Genomic DNA, 16,988 nt, shown 5'->3' with positions numbered 1-16,988 from the left:
TGCCTGTCATTGTGCTATGTGCCAAGAGGGATGTGTGGGAAATTAGACACAAGGAGCCCAATTATAAGGAGCATAATCTAATCTGGTGGACGAAACAGAAAAAAACTATTTATCAGTGTTGGCTGAAATTATCAGAGGATACCAAATAATATGACTTAATAAGAGGTAATGCTAACAGGACTTCTGGTTTGTTCTAGGTACTATGGCAAGCACTTTACAGGTGTTTTACTCTTCCAACCCCATGGAAGTTGTACCCCACTGGGCTAGTATTTTGTGTCTGTTTTACAGGTGAGGAAACAAGCTTAGAAAGGCTTAAGCAGCTTGCCCAATGGTCAGTCAGGATTCAAATCCAGGTTGGTCTGATTCACAAATTTGGGGTCCTGTGGGCTTTATTGACCCTTCAATTCAGTTCAGTTGACAGCCTGTTAGTATATGGTAGTGTACACTCGGAACTACACCAAATTTGGTTCTCCTTATGCAGTTATCCCTGAGCTGAACTCACCGTGTGGCAATATCAACAGTCTGCAGTAATAAATAGAATAAAATAGTTAAGCTACTCTTCAATTTCCATCTCAGCGTTAAGTTGACCTACCCACCTGATTTTTATGAACTAATCCAAACTCAACCTTTCATCTTTCGTTTGTAAGATGGAACTAACGTTCAGACTTTAATTCTCTAAGCTGGCCGTAGATGCAAAGGTTTGTCATATCAGGGGCCATCGTTTCTCCTCTAAAGCATTAAAAACAATTAAAAGAAACAACATGATCAAAAGAAACAACATGAAACCAACCAACCCTATTTTTAAGTGTTTCCAACCTTGTTTCAAAACAGCCTTAATGAGGATTGTTTTCCCAACAGCCATGTATGAAGCCATCCACTTTTGAAATCTGATTTTCCTGTGTACACATATCCTGTTTTCTATGCTTGGAGAAGCAGGGAATACCCAAGCTGGCACTCAATCGTAGCAAATATGAAATAGACCATTTTTTAAAAATTGTAGGAATGTTAAAATCCATGTTGACTGGTTTTTACATTTACCCGGCAGCATTCCCATGCTAGCGTTGGCATGGAGACTGGAAAAGGAAACTTTCCACCAATCTGTCACTTGCTACTGTTTCCACTTACTTTACTTCGAGTCCAATTTTAACAATTTTTTAAAGTTAAAACAAGTTTAATTCTTTTTTTGTTTTGTTTTGTTTCAGGATGTTTCTCAAACATAAAAACACAGGCAAAAAGCAAGATTTTAAAACTCAGTCAAAAATTTGGTTTTCCAAATATTCAGCTGTTTAACATTCAGATAATTGCCTTCCCTTTTTTTTTTTTTCCACATTTAGTCTGAATGCTTTGGCATGGGGAACCCCACAGTCTGAAAGTAACTTTGTCTCAACTCTCCTCACTACGTTTATTAAAGAGGCTGAAAGACGCATCTGCTTTTCAATACTTTCTGGTCCCTAAGGGACCAGGGAAACCCAGAGGTTCTGACAATTCAGGAACGAAGTTGGGCTTCCCAAAACTTTGGCGCAAGCAAGGCTGGCAATGGTCACAGCTAGGTATTCTTGAAATCGTTTTCACTGAAGAAAAACAGGCTGAGATTCTTGGAACTAGGCTTGGGTCAGAGATGGAAGGCAAATGTGTCACTCTTTCTCTCATGGGTAGCCTAGAACCCAGTAGGCACTCAAGCCCTGTTTACGGGAATGAATTCATCACAGTGATGCTGTATGGCATCTTCCAGGGCCGAAGGGTGATTTTCCTGGGCTAGAAAGTGAAAGAAGAGAGAGTTGCCTACCTACAGTTCAGGGGGCCTCAGCCTGGCGGCCCCGAAGCCAGGCGTTCTCATTTCCCCTTGGCATCATCCTGAACTGCTCTGTCTGGAGCTGGCGCGATGTTAGAGAAGGGAGGAAATGCATGTGAGGAAAATCAGAGAGGAGAGGGTCGGGAACAGATGTGAGCATAAAGGGAAAGCATTAGAAATGAAAGAAAGAAATTGGACTCCCACAGCTGGAAGGACAAACCCCACAATGTCGTCAGGGATGTGGGATTAGGGGTGATTTTGCTTGCCCTTTGTTCTTTTTTCCTGTCTTCCACGTTTCCCGGTTTATTTGTTTGATGTGTGTCTTTTCTGTGCGGTTATTGGACCATGAGGCCAGACCGCAGTGGCCAGTACCTGGCAGGCAGCAGGCGCCCTGTGAAGACCTGCTGAGCAAATGAACGGGTTGGGAGGCTCCCGTCCCTCCCCTCCCCGCGCCCCCGGGTGTCTAACCGCCTGGCACGTAGTAGGCGCTCCCTGAACATCTGCACAGCAAATGAGCTGCAAGTTTTCGGCGCCGGCGCCGAGCACGTGGAGCTTTGGAAACCAGGACATTGAACGAGCGTGTCTCAGACCACAAAGCGGCTGGGGCGCGTGCNGCCCCCAACGGCCCCCAACCGCCGCGCAGTCCCGAGGGCGCCATGAGGGGCCCGCGCTGCGCCCCGCTGCTGCTCCTGCTGCTGCTGCCGCCGCTGCTGCTCACGCCCCCCGCCGGGGACGCGGCCGTCATCACCGGGGTAAGCGGCCCCGGGCGCACCTGTCCGCCNTTTTTTTTTTTTTTTTTTTTTTTTTTTTTTTTTTTTTTTTTTTTTTTTTTTTTTTTTTTTTTTTTTTTTTGCCGGGGAGCGGCTCGGGGAGGGGCACCACGGGCGGGGGCATCTGCCCCAGTCGCCCTTTGGCGCTCTGGGAGAGGTGCCATGCTCCAAAAGCGGCGGACGGCCCGGGACCTTGGGCACGCCGTGGAAGAAAAAGTGACCGAAGTGTCACCATCTCCCTTATCACCACCTTCTCCCCCTTGCTTCCCCTCTTAGACCCCTGCAAGCTCTCTCCTCGAGTTTGGCCTGTTTTTCTGTTAATCTCAAAGAAGTTTGCTTTCAGAGTCTTCTCTAGCACTTATTCAAGGCATTCCAACCTCGAACCTTAAAATTTGGGAGGTCGTTTCTGAAATGCACAGGGGCAAGACGAATATCCCCCAATCCTGAGATTTAATCCCTGGTCAAGGAGTTTGCTCCCCTTGCACCCTCCGCAGAAACCCCTTGAAATAACTTGGTTCGAGGCCCTGTGTGCGCTTTGAAAAGCAATGTGCACGCTTCCTTCTGGTTTCCAGGGCGCTTCCCCCCTCCCCCAGCTTCTTGAGGTTTTTCCTTGTAAAAGTTTTCCATTTTCAATTCCTGATAAAACACCTCCAGTGCTCAGGCATAATTATGGAGTAGGTTACAACGTAGATGTTTGTTTCACCTTAGAGAAGTTGTCGTCCTCATTTTTGAAGGTGGCATCTGAGTCAGTTCTCCTACTCCCACCAACGATTTTGTGTGCGTGGATCTGGAGGATGAGTTTACAGTAGTCTACTTTACATCAACAATGCAAAATAGCTACCATTTTCTGGTTGCTCAACTGCTTTTATCTTTTTTTAAGTCTGAAATTATTTTACACCTCCACTCAATTACTTCAGTTATCTAAGTGCACATTATGGGATTTTAAATCAAACTTCTATGTTTGAACTGATGATACATAATGAAATACTGAAATGTGAGGGAAATGTGTCCTTGTCTTGAGAAAATAAAGCTACATAGTCACCCAAGTTAGTTCATAGGTTTATAGCATCTTGAAAGCCTTTGTACAATAACAGCATTTGGTTATATCCAATAGTTATTATAAACATTGTGGTATTTATTAAAATAGAGGTTTTTAAAAAGTCTATTTGAATAGCTGTGTCAGGCAGTCAGTGTGGTTGAAAAAAAAACTTTTTACAGGTCTTTCTAATATATGAGTTGGAACATGATTGGGTTTTTTCCCCCTCTTCCCCTGCTGGCTCATTTTAAATTTCTCCTAATCCTCTGAGCCCAGAATTCCTTTGCAATATAAGTATCTTTTTGTTCCATTCACAGGACAACACTATTTGAATAGATCTGCAATAGGTTAAGGATGAAGGGCATTAGGAAACAGCGGTCTAATTAAAAATATATCAACCTATGCATTTCTTTGCAAATATTTCCAAGAAGTGAAGCTTTTTGTTACAAAAATGAAATTTTATCACATGGGATGTTCATCTGTTAGAGAGGCTGAGAGTGGACTTCTGTGTGCTGTTTTTGTTGTTTTAACTCAGTATTACCAAAAGAGAATTTTAAAAAATTTCTCTAAGCAACGTGGCAATAAAGAAATGTAGTTATGTCTTCCTGACAGGAACCATCTGGAGCCAGATGAAAAACTTGGTAACTTATCGTCTTCAGGATGTTAAACATCCAAATGATTGATTGGATTTTTGGAAGATTCTGGCTGGATTTTGATTGTCTTATAGAAAGGGTTAGTGAGGCTTCAGAATTGTAGGTCTGGAGCATTTGTTGACGGAAAATACTGCCTGAAACCTCCACCTTAAATATTTACTTTTTTTAGTAATAAGTGTAGCTATTTTGAAATTGATATATGTTCCACAGATTTGTTAAAGCCATATTGGAAAAGATCACGTACTGAGCCTCTCATTTATGGAGTATAATGGCTGCGTATACATGATTTCTGGCATACGGCTAAAAATTGGAAAGTGGAAATATTTGGATGTTTTCCTGTGAATGTCCTAACTCCCCAAGGTGAAAATTGTAGTTTTTGTCCATAGAGTTGTTTTAAATAGACTGAGAAAAAAATTCTAACGAGGGAAATAAACCAACCCTAGAGCAGGATAGCTGGTAATTTTTAACAAAAAACAGTGAATAAGGGTGTGCCCATATATTTATGCTTTGGGAACTTGTGGCTGGCCCCAAAACTTTGAAGGAGAAAAACCTTGAAGGAATGTTTTAGTTGTTTCCAATAGACGTAAAAAAAATCAAATTTTTGTCTAAATTATGGACTTTTTAGTTTCTTACATATATATAGCACAGCATGTTTTTACCTTATCGCTAGCAAAACAGATTATTACACTCCATTCAAACAAAGCATCCTATTTTTTGTTGGTTCTAGGAAGGAACAATTGTTCTTCAGATCTATTTTCATGCAAATAAATTTAGACTGCATTACTTATTTCTATTTAATAGAGTATAAAAACTCCTCCATAGTTGATTCTTTAATTATTTGTATTTACAATTTTCATATTGGGAACAGATGCCTTGAGTAATCATTGTTGATAATTCTATTTGTCATTTGGTTTCTAAATCTGATTTATCTTAAAAAATAGTTCAACTGATTTTGTAATACACACATGTGTATACCCTAAGGCAATAATTTCTTTTTGCAGGTTACTCATCCCCAACAAAGAGTAACCTAAGACAAAAGTCTTGGTTTGTCCATTCCCAACCTATGAAATTTCTTTCTTTAAAGAGGAAATGTGAAAATCAAGCCAGTGGTTTGAGAAACATCAAGTCTCATGAACCAAAATGCAAATATTTGACAGGGAAAATGAGCACTTTTAAATTTACATCAGTGCCTTTATGGGTCTGGAGCATTTCATGCCGGATTTAGAGACCGTTTAAATCCCTTTTTAAAATTGGGCCCAATGTATTCTGCGGTTAATAGTCATAAAATCTTGTGATTCAATTTATGTAGTTCCTAATGGCCATGTATGGTATAAGACTAATGCAGACTCGTTTTTCAAATTCAAAGCCAATTCAGCCACAAAACACTAGAAAAAGAGAGGTGATTTTCTCTGTGTAAGATTTTCTTAACGTGTGGGCCATTCTTCAGACCATTTTTTTTAAAACTAGGGAAATCTCTTCTGTTCAGATTTTATGGTAAATATGTGCAAGCAAATGAAGATTACAGCTCTTTTTCATATGTGTGATTATTAAAATCCTAGTGGTTGGAGACGTAAAGAGCGTTTTTCACTGCTAATTTTAGATTTCCTCAGCCAGAGTCTTCCCCACCATCTATATTTACCTGTTTGTTTGTTACATTTCAGGCCTGCGACAAGGACCCCCAGTGTGGTGGAGGCATGTGCTGCGCTGTTAGTATCTGGGTTAAGAGCATAAGGATTTGCACACCTATGGGCAAAGTGGGAGACAGCTGCCATCCGCTGACTCGTAAAGTTAGTATATATATTTGTATTCATGGTGGTTCTCTTATGTTGCGATAACTCAACTCCCAGCAAGGCCTGTATGACATGAAACCCAGGGTAATGTACTTGAAATTCTAAGTTAGAGAAGATAACAGTGGAAAACCACCTCCTCTCCCCTCGCCCCTCCCATTTTGAAGAACTGGCTTGTCTACCATCCTTACTCTAGTGAATCATTTTCATATCCTTGCCCTCGTGACATTAGAAACATTTCAGAAAAATAATTTCACACACATGAATTTGCCTAAAAATGACTTCGGACAAAAAATATATGTGCATAATACAGTGTATGCTTCTTTGGAGAAATCAGAGTACAGAAGTTCTTGAAAAGATTTTTAACATCAGACCCACTGATAAGGCAGAAGTAAATAACTTTGTGTTTTGTTTCTTGCAGAAAATCATCAATGATAACAGTTATCCTTGTATCTTAATTTAAAAGTCCTTTATTTTCATTCAATCTACACCATACACTGTTCATAATCCTAGAGGTTAATGATATTTAATTTTCCAATTTATTCTGTTATCTAACAGCTTAGTGTCCCGATGACCTGAACAATGCTTTTTTTTTTTTTTTTTTTTTTTTTTTTTTAAGATTTTATTTATTTGACAGAGAGAGAGACAGCCAGAGAGAGAGGGAACACAGGCAGGGGCAGTGAGAGAGGAAGAAGCAGGCTCCCAGCGGAGGAGCCTGATGTGGGGCTGGATCCCAGGACTCCGGGATCACGCCCTGAGCCGAAGGCAGATGCTTAACAACTGAGCCACCCAGGCACCCCCTGAACAATGCTTTTGAATGGTTTTGGCCATAAGTGACATGACCATATGGTGGCAGGATTGGATGGAGCTTTCGAGGTCACGTGGCAGACGCTCCTGTCTACAAGGGCCAGTCAGTGACATTACTTCAGGAACGGGGTGGGTTAGAGATAGGAAGGAACAGAAAACTGTGTGGAGCTTGGAGAGTCTTGGCCCTTCTCAATCAAAACTTAAAGTAGTGGGATCTCAGAAAGATCCCCCAGGGACGCCAGGTGGCAGTGCCTTGCTCCCTAGCGCCACCTCCTGGTTTTTCCCAGCGGTGAAGAGAAGTCCTGAGCTGTGGAAGGGTGTGTCCCAGGCCAGGTGGCTTGTTGGAGGCGGAGCTCAGTCTGTCTGCAGCCTTCTCTCTACACCTTATATACTCCTGTTTTAAAATAGAGGGAATGTTTTCTAAGTAGTCTACCTTCTGGACTCTGCCTTCTGCCTGTTTTTTTTTTTTTTCCACATGTGGTTTAGGGTTGAAAGCTGCAGTCGAGCCCAGCCTCTTCCCTGTCCTCGACAGTTGCAGATGACAGTTACTGTTTTGACTTTCTCAGAGGGAAGGTAATGAAATAAATGGGCTTATGTTTAGCTCTGTGAGCTGTAATAGGGACTCCCCTTGCTTGGGTGGCTCTGAAGACCGAGTTTGGCTTTCCTGTGGTTTCCTTGAGAAACACTTCCTGTTCTGTTGAGACTGTCCCTCCCCTTCACTGTCCTTGTCACCCATGACACGCACCTTTTATTCTTGGCCGCTGCAAGACAGGAAAGGTTGACAACCGTTAGTGGTCTGTCTCAATGCCAAGCTCCTGGTGAGGAGTTGACACCAGCGCAGCCACCTTGGGCCCTGATGTCACTTTTGTCATCACCCTTATCAAGTGCGAGCCAACTTTTGTATATTTGAACCACTGTCCTTGAAAAGTTCGCTCGTAACCTTTTAAGAACGTTGTTGTTTTTGCGCAGGGTTAGCATACCCTTACACTCCCTGCACACCACGAGTCGTGCAGCCTGCTTGCTGAAACCAGTGAAGCGTGACACGTTCTGCACCACCGTTCTTTGTCATCATAGCAAAGCGTTGTTTTTCCTTGTTGAGGGCTGTGACGTCCCAGACACCCTGTGCTAAATGTCGGATATGCGTTTCTCATGTCACACAACAAGCCCGGGAAATGCATTTGTTTCCGGCACATTCTGCATACAACCACAGTAAGCCTCAGAGGGACTCAGTGACTGGCCGAGGTCACCAGGCGAGAGGGGGCACAGCAGCAGCAGCACCAGACTTCATGTCTGTCTGACGCTCCGTTGGTTGTGTGGTGTCAATCACCATCCTCTTCTGCTAACCGTGAAGGCCGGTTCCTCTGAACGCTTTGAGCTCCGGTGAACCAAAACTGGTTTGTACGGGATGAGAGGTGACGGTCCTTCGTGGGAATTTGTCACATCCTGTAGTTGTGATGAGTTTTCCAAGTCCGAGGTATTTTAATAAGAGAACCAAATTCTCCCCCACCCCCACCCTGGGTGCCTGGATAACTTCCAGTGTTCAGGTGTACGTAGTGCAAGGTCATTTCTGAGAGCGAACAAAATCATTCTTCTCCTGGAAACCCAGGTACATCTCTACGACTTTGTTTTTAGTCACAGTTTTAATAATGAAGTCTTTAATAACAAGGTATGGTTTTTCATAGTAGAATTAAGTGATAAGAGAACTGAGGGACTTAAAAAAAAAAAGGTTTTATGTCAGATCTTAACTTTTCCCCCATTCAGATGCCCACTTCAAAAGTGTTTCTAGAGCTCCGTTTTACAGCTTTCCCAACTGGATACTTTTCTGTCTTGAAAATACATTTTCATACATTATTTCTTTTTTTAAAGGTCCCGGAGTTGTTACTTGTTCTGGGTGAAATTAACTTATCCTGGTAAAAGTCTAGTTACTTCCAGATTATCTCGCTACTATATTCTATTTCAAAACAACTTGAGAAAAAAAAATTTTTATAAATGCATCCTGGTGAATGTAATATACAGTATTCAACTTCAGACTACAGTTTAACGGCTCATCAGTAAATGCTACACGTGTAGGCACTGCATACAAAACTCTAGTTTAATATGATGTCTTCATTCTTTTCTTTCTTCTTCCTTTTTTTTTTTTTAAAGGAGTATTACCTGGTTGTGGTACAGGGATTGGTGTTTGAAAAACACAAGACTATGAATAAGTGAAGACTACACCTGTTTAAATTTTACACTTTCCATTGTGGCTTGACTTAGTCATAGCCACAAATGTCTGTTTATCTGGATAAAGTGAGTAATATTCGATGAATGAGATTGCAAACTATAGGTAGGAACTGATAGTCACAGAGTTCCGTTTACTATTTTATTTCAGATGCATCAACTAATTTGTGGAGTTTACAGTGACTGCTAGGATGTAATTTTATAATTGTACAGTTTTTAACTTTACATTTGGTAATTGAAAAGTAGAATAAAAGATCAGTTTACCTAAGAAAAGGACATACGTTTAGTCAGATGTAAGTTTTAACATGTATTCATTTTTAACAATTTTTTAACAGTTAGGGATGAATTACTGAATCGTATGTCTACAAGGAATATTTTGCTGCTTAAAAACCCCACTAGTTTACTATTTCTATTAATACCTACACTTTTCAGAGTTTACAAAGATTAGCCATTTCCATCCCATTCTCATTGCTGCTTGGCTTTGGACATTTACAATTATGTGGGCAATACGTTTATTTTTATTGTGTATCATTTTATAGTTTTTTTCAATTTAAACAACTATGTCTCCTCTCCCAAAATTGTTTTTGCTTCACTTTTTAGGTTAACATTTTTAGTACCAGTTTTACTTTTTGTTTTCTGGTGGGTTTTTTTGTTTGTTTGTTTGCTACACTTTAAAACTTGACCAATATATTTTCCTTTTCTGAAAAAACAAATTCAAATTAAAACCTGGAACTTGTCTGTGTTAAAAAAAAAAAAAGAAGAAGAAGAAGAAAAGGAAGATTTAAAAAATCATTAGCAGTTTCTGTTCTAGAACCAACCTATGATGAAACATTGTAAACATACTTTCAGGGTAGAGTATAACTTTAAAAAATATTAACTAAAATATGAGTAATGTAACTACAGAATTTAGTGGAAGATGGGTGGATGAAAGCTTAATGCATTAACTCCCCCATCTTTCCTATCACAGATGTCAAGAGCCACTATCTACATTTTCTCTCCCAGGGCAGTAGCATCGCTGTGAATACAGGCTCATTGCCAGAGCGACTCAGGGCACATAAATACACTGTAATCGAATACAGAGTTTCTCAGCCGGGGCACTGTGGACAGTGTGGGCCCGAGGACCATGCTACGCATTATGGGATGGTTAGCTGCAGCATCCCTGGCCTCTCCCCACGAGATGCCAGTAGTCTCCCTTTCTTGGTTATGACAACCAGCTACGTCCCCAGACTATGACAGGATGCCCCCTCTGACGGTTTGGGGGATGGACCTTGCCCTGGCCGAGCACCCCTGGCCGAACACTAAGTCTACTTCGCCTCACAGGACAGGAATAGGAAACATAGCAGCAGCATCGCATTGGGAGCTCAGCAGCTACCCAAACACACAGTTTCGCTTGCCCTCTCTTCCACGTGGAGTGCTCGTAGCTGCCCCAGAAGAGAGCCAGCCTGTGTGTGGGGGGGTCCCCTTGACTCACAGAAGCTACCACACTTGCAGTATTCTTGCAGATGTTTTGCACCCCTCTAGACGCAGAAGCCTATGCCTGCATCCCAACAGCTTCCCCAACCCAACTCAAGTTCCACACAAGCCAAAGGCTAACCCCCCTATTCCCTGTTTTCCTTTACTCTTTCCAAGGACACAGCAGTGGAAGGCCAGATCCCGTGTTAACCCTCTACTCACAAGAAGATAAATCATTGCATTATTTGGGGTTGTATGAATATATACTCCTTCTTAAAAAATTTGAAGAAACATTTTAAGACTTGACTGGATTAAAATACATTGGCGATCTTCCGAATTATTAAAGCTGGAAACTGTGAGAGGGGGACAGGAGCTGTGAGATTTTTAGTTTCTATTTTATGCGCTATTACCTTATTTGAAATTTTTTGAGCTGTGTACTTTTATTGACAAAAGTTATGGTAACAAAACTGGCTTTCTTAAAAATAAAATTGTCATTTTTTTTATTAAGGTAAAATTGGTATATAAATTATATAAGTTTCAGTGATACATAATGTACAACATTGCAGTTTGACATCTGTCTGAAGTACAAAGTGATCACCGTCCTTCACCATTCAGTTGCCCCCCTTCCACTCATTCTGCCTACCCCAAACCTCCTTCCCACACGAGACCAGTGCTTTTTATGGGACATGACCAGGGTTTTCCTCGTGTATCCTTCTTCATATTTCTTTCTTTAGCAAAAGTGACTCTGTTTTGAGAGAAATCACAAACGATACCCGTGTTTTGTATCAGTGCTATTTTCCCTATAAAAGTGCTGCAAATGGATCAGAATCGTGCCTTGTGGAAAGTGCTATAGGTCCTAACTTGATTACTTCTAGAATCTGCTGTTTGGAATTCTGGGTTTTTGGAAATGTTGGATTGAGTTGATTCTAAAATAAACCATCAAGTTGGAACTGAATGGTTAGCTGCTGGGCTCTCCTTGTGCCTCTGAAGATGCGTCTTCTATGTACTTTCTCCTGTCTCTGTGGCTATTAGACACCTATTAACTTTGTCACACAATATGTGTAGAGCTAGGGGGCACCTGGGGGGCTCAGTCGGTGTAGCGTATGCCTTCAGCTCAGGTCATGATCCCAGGGTCCTCGGATCAAGCCCCATGTCAGGCTCCCCTGCTCAGCGGGGAGCCCACTTCCCCCTCTCCTCCCTGCTTGTGTTCTCTCACTATCTCTGTTGCTGTCTCTCTCAAATACATAAATAAATAAAATCTTTAAAAAATATATATATGTAGAGCTAGAAATGAAGGGGCCAGTGGAGAGATTGCCAAGTATCCATTAAGTGCAAAACATCAGAAATGGTCTTCTTTGTCATTAGGAGCTCGCAGACGGAAGGAGAGGAAGAAGACGTCTTTGAGTGGGCGCGGATAAAAAAGGCTTGGCAGGCGGAGAAGCACAGATCAGACCTTGGAAAAGGGGAGTGGGCTTGAGAAGGATGAGAAAAGGGCATGCAGGGATAAAGAGCCCTGCCGGACAGTGTAATCGTGATGTTAAGGTTGTTGGGGCCGTCTGGGCTGAGGCCGATACTGCCTTGGCACCCTCAATAAGAAAAAGGATAATTTGCAATATTTTTGAAAGATTCACAGGAACAGGTGACCTTGTGAGCGCGTTGCCAGGGCGCTACCTAGGCCCCGGAGGGAACTGTACCCAGGAAGGCCCTCTGCGTTTTGGGCTTCCCAGCAAGTCCATCTCTGTGAGTTTGGTGGCGTGAGTCACTTTGGGCCTGCTCAGTGCTGGGCAGGGGTGTGTGGAGTAAGGAGAAGCCACAGGACCTGGGAAGGCCACCCCCCTGCCTTCAGGCAGAGCACGTCCTGGGGGAGGGGGGAGCGTTGGCAGGAGATAGGCTTTTAACAAGTATTTGCTTAGGTGTCCCCTGTGTCCCAGGCTAAGTGCCATGTGTTTACAAATAAGATGTCCTTTCTTCGAAGAGCTTGGAGTTGGGGGAATGGCGGTGTTTGAGAAAAGAGCAAAATCTGGAAGAAAGTGGGACTGGGTTTAGTTATGACAGATTCCCGTTTAGCTGGGCGACCGCAGTCAGCCGTGTTACTTCACCTCAAGAGGAAGCCACTTAGCTTGTGGCAAAACCAGGGGAAAATCTGGCATTCACGTGAAGTTTGGTGTGACGTTCACACGCCAGGCCTTCGGGAGCCTGGGCAAGGCGGGCCGCCGCTGTTGTTTTTCTCTGCTCCTGTTTTCAAGGCACTAAGGACGCACGTGACAGGCCAGAGAGCGCCCATGGTGTCTGGATGCACATGTCACAGGACCGCCAGCACCTTCTTGACTGAGGGCGCTTTTTCAGAGCTCTAACCATCTACTGGTTATCTGTCCTCCGTCATGAAAATTCGCGCTCCGTGATGGGCCCAGGCCTTTCCTGTTTCGCTCGCCGCCGTATCTGTAGCACCTGACGTAAGGGCTGATACGTCGGTGACGGCAAACACCTGCTGAAGAGCGAATAAAGGAAACGCGCTTGGCGGTGTCCGCGTGTCACGGTTTGACGTGGTCGTGATAGTTACAGTTCACACTTAGTTCAGGCTCCTTTACCTTGACAATTGCTGCCTCTGTTCGTTCTTCTCAACATCGGCACTATTGGCACTTCGGGCCAGAGAGCCCTTGTTGGTGGGGGGCCGTCCTGTGCATTGGAGGCCGTCTAGCTGCACCCCTGGCCTCCACCCACTACTCAACGCCCCTTCCCCCAAGTTGTGACAAACAAAATTGTCTCTGGATACTGCCAGCCATCCCCTCGGGGGCAGAGTCCCCCCAGCTGAGGACCACTGGCCCGTGCGGTAATTTAGGCGTGACGAAATGAACCTCTCAAACTCTCAGGGCTAGAGAAGATCCCAGAGGTCAGGGGTTAGAACGTCTCATGCTGTCCATTTGTAATGGTCCGAGCCAGTGTGGCTGTACCCATCTCCTCTGACGTTTTCTCAGCGCCAACGAACCAGCTAGCCCTCCATGTGCCCTTTGACGCACACAGTGACAGAACCATTCTGAGCACAAGCGTGCGTGGAGCTGACGGCTGTGGCACATGCAGGCAGGCACTGTCGTGACAGCCCTCAAAATCAGGCCCTTGCCAAAAGGCAGAGGAACCCGGGGTGACTCTGCCTGTTTGCCACCTGCCCATCAATGCCCACCTGTTGCTTCCTTCTCTTCCTTTTGTATTTATTGATCTCAATCATTTCCCTGGCCCTTCCAGAACCATTTTGGAAATGGAAGGCAGGAAAGAAGAAAGAGGAAGAGAAGAAAAAGGAAAAGGGAGGTAAGAAGCACATGAGCATGGTACCCCCCCGAAGATACTGCCCAGCATAGTGAGCACTGACTACTGTTTGGACTTCCATACAGTTGGGTCTGTCCTATTAGTTCAACCCCAAAATAAGGTTAGAATGGTTCTGTCACTGTCTGCAGGGGAAAAAAAAATTTTTTTATGTACAGAAAAATTATTTAGAAGGCATCAGGAAGAAGCAACTCAGACTTTCTCATTAGGACAGATCATTGGTATGGGGCGGCCTCTTTTGGTGGCATAGAATAGGAAATAGACTAGAATGATAGCGAACAAAGCATCTGAGGAACAAGATGCATTTTTCTGCTCTGTATAAGCTGTGGAAGGATCCCTGAAGCATGAGTCTCTAAAGCTTCTGTCTCTCACATGACCCTGGACCAGAGTAATTGGCCATCCCCTTTCATTGGTTATCAGTCACCTCCAGGCCTGGGGTTAAACTTTCTCCCTATAACTTGCCAAGGAGGCAGATTCTCAAGAGGGCACCATTCCCAGGAGAGAGAGAATGAATTTTGTTCTTGCCTCTGGAAACATATACATACTTTGAGGGACTCCGCTGCCCCTTGAGACAGAGGACCACCATGCCAGTCGCTGGTTGATCCTCCTGGACTCAGCTTCATTGATGGCATGGGCAAGACTCAGAAATACCACTTGGATGACTCTTGGAATGAAGCCGACCTTTCTCTGCTGGCTCTCCCTAGGCCAGGTTTAGTTTGTTCCTTTTCTGCCACTCAAGCTTGCCTCCTTCCCTAATTTCCTTTTTGTTCCTCCCCTACCCACACTCCCCAGAATTTTGACCCCTTCTGCCATCTGTGTGCAGACACGTGAGTTTACATACTGCTCAGTGTCATTGACTTCATATTTATTCATTATATCAATGTGGTCATACCCTTCGTGTCGTGCCCTCCTTAAGGAGCTTCGTTAGTAGGATGCTGTAAAAAGAATTAAAAAGAAGAAGTAAAAGGCAGTATAGCTTGGTGGTTAAAAGCTGGTTCTCTCTGGTCCAGCTGCCAGTCCAGCTTCAACTTCTGGGTCTGTGACCCTGGGCGAGTTGCTGATCTCTCTGTCTCAATCTCTCACCTGTGAAATGGGTATAATGAAAGCATTTGTCATCTTCACAGGGTGGTTATAGGATGAAAAAGGATAAATACATAAAGTGCCGAGTGTATTGCTTGTTGGAGAGTTAACACTCAATATAACACTAGCTGTTCTTATTCAAAGGGATTTCTCAAGAATAGTTTTTTGTTTTTGTTTTTGTTTTTTAACGTTTCCTGCTCTGACTCCGTTTTCCTCTTTTATCTTAGGTTCCATTTTTTGGGCGGAGAATGCATCACACGTGTCCATGTATGCCGGGCTTAGCCTGTTTACGGACTTCATTTAATCGATTTATTTGTTTAGCCCGAAAGTAATCACTTGAGAGTAGGAACTTTAAATGTGAGCAGCCACATGATGTCTGTAAAGTCTATTTACTTGTGATTGTGCCAAACAAATAATATGCCAGAAAGAAACACTGTTGCTTCCTCAACTCTCCAAGTAACATTTCTATCTTTGATGTTTAAATGACTTTTTTTTTTTTCCAGTTGAGAGAGGATTACAATTTTGGATTCGAATGTAAAATGCAGGGCATTATGGAACCGGTTCTCATTTTCCTGTTTATGTTTTGGTTTGGCTTGGCTCTTTTAATGCCAATAATTCACCCATTTTCACAGAAATGAGGAGAATAAGAATTTGATATTTCGTCACAGAAACTTTTTTTTTTCTTAAGCCCCCTCCCCCCAGCCCTGTCCACACACACACACACACACACACACACATACACATACCCTCAGGTCTCTTTTCTCTCCTCAAAAAATTTTAAGGCTCTCACTTAATTTTTCACCATTTCCCTCAGCAGCCCTCTAGCATTTTAAAGTGGGGAGCAGGGTTGTTCTATATCCTCTAATTTGCTGGCAGGATCACTGTTGAGAATCAGGCTTTTTGCCTGATACTTAAACAGTGAAGGGTGTGTAGTTGACTAGACACCCCAGACTTCCTCTAGACAGAGTAGAGGTTGGGGTGCTTCCAACCTTTCATGGAACCTGTCCATGAGACAGGACTTCAGGTCCACTGTGTGATAGGTGTGAGTGAGTCCAGAGGGAATAGAAGGTCAATTTAGTCCATATTTCTAGATTTGGGTTGGTTTAAAAAAAAAAAAAGAAAAAAGAAAAACACTTCTCCAATTCATTACATCTATTTCTCTTTCTTTTTATGAAGTTTATTTTTTTTTAAGTCTCAGAGATATTCCAGAAAATGTCACTTGAAGAGGAAGTATTGATTTTAATCTGGCATAACCCTCATTACCATTTAAAAATCGGTATTAAGTTGTAACTTAAACTTCATTTGTAACCAGAAGTTCTCTTATAATGGATTACCTGACATCCTGCCATGTGTACCTATCTCAATATTGCTGTGTAAAAATTCTGTATCAGAATAATGACAGTATTGTATATCATTTGATTTATTTTAATATTATATCCTTATTTTTGTCACAGTTGTTGTCAGTTTTTATTACAAGCAGATTTCTATTAGCTCCCATTCTAAAATGGGCAAAGACCCCAACATTGGTCAGATAGCACTCACCAGATGTGCTTGTGTTCACTTTACATACAGGAAAGTTCTGTCTGCATGAATTTTAAGGCCGTACCAAAAAACCAAATAATGTGTAAATAGTGAGGTTTTGGAACACGAAGGAAGACTGTGACGTGCAAAACTGTCTGTAATCAGGAATGGACTCCTGGGATGTCACTGTATTGATTCCACAGATCGTGATCCCGTGTTTATCACGAGTGGTTAGGCAGGCGGCTAGATGCTAGCCGAACGGTGATGAAAAACCTTGAAAAACCCCACCAAGTGTTGTAAATGGAATCAACGTCGCAAATAAACAACTTATGAAATGTGTCTGACTAAACTTGACCATGCCAACCCACTAACCATTTCAAAAAAAAAAGAAAGAAAAATTTGTCCATTTTGTAGTTATTTATTCAGCCAAGGCTTACAGTTGCACGTTGTATGTCACTTTACCCTAGGGGCTAACGTGTCCCGTAAATATATGGGATTTTGCTGTACTCATTACCATACCCGGGCATAGAAGTATTATTTTTGGTTCCATTT

The 16,988-nt window shown here is 42.7% G+C and overlaps 1 protein-coding gene across 2 annotated transcripts; it reads left to right on the top strand.

Moving 5' to 3' along the window:
• The first annotated feature begins 2,412 nt into the window (after positions 1 to 2,412).
• Positions 2,413 to 16,771, top strand: PROK2 (prokineticin 2). Of its 2 annotated transcripts, none has more exons than XM_034657220.1 (3): positions 2,413 to 2,544; positions 5,913 to 6,038; positions 15,143 to 16,771. In XM_034657220.1, the coding sequence occupies exons 1-3, from the start codon at positions 2,449 to 2,451 to the stop codon at positions 15,245 to 15,247; spliced, it is 327 nt and encodes a 108-aa protein (XP_034513111.1). In that variant the 5' UTR covers positions 2,413 to 2,448; the 3' UTR covers positions 15,248 to 16,771. The 2 variants fall into 2 exon arrangements, with proteins under 2 accessions (XP_034513111.1, XP_034513112.1); XM_034657221.1 differs by lacking the exon at positions 15,143 to 16,771 and adding an exon at positions 10,695 to 15,135.
• The last annotated feature ends 217 nt before the right edge of the window (positions 16,772 to 16,988 follow it).

Source organism: Ailuropoda melanoleuca, chromosome 4 (genome assembly GCF_002007445.2).
Source record: "Ailuropoda melanoleuca isolate Jingjing chromosome 4, ASM200744v2, whole genome shotgun sequence".
Taxonomy (NCBI): Eukaryota; Metazoa; Chordata; class Mammalia; order Carnivora; family Ursidae; genus Ailuropoda; species Ailuropoda melanoleuca.
Note: the sequence above shows the minus strand (reverse complement) of the source record. Positions and strands in the feature narration are given on the sequence as shown.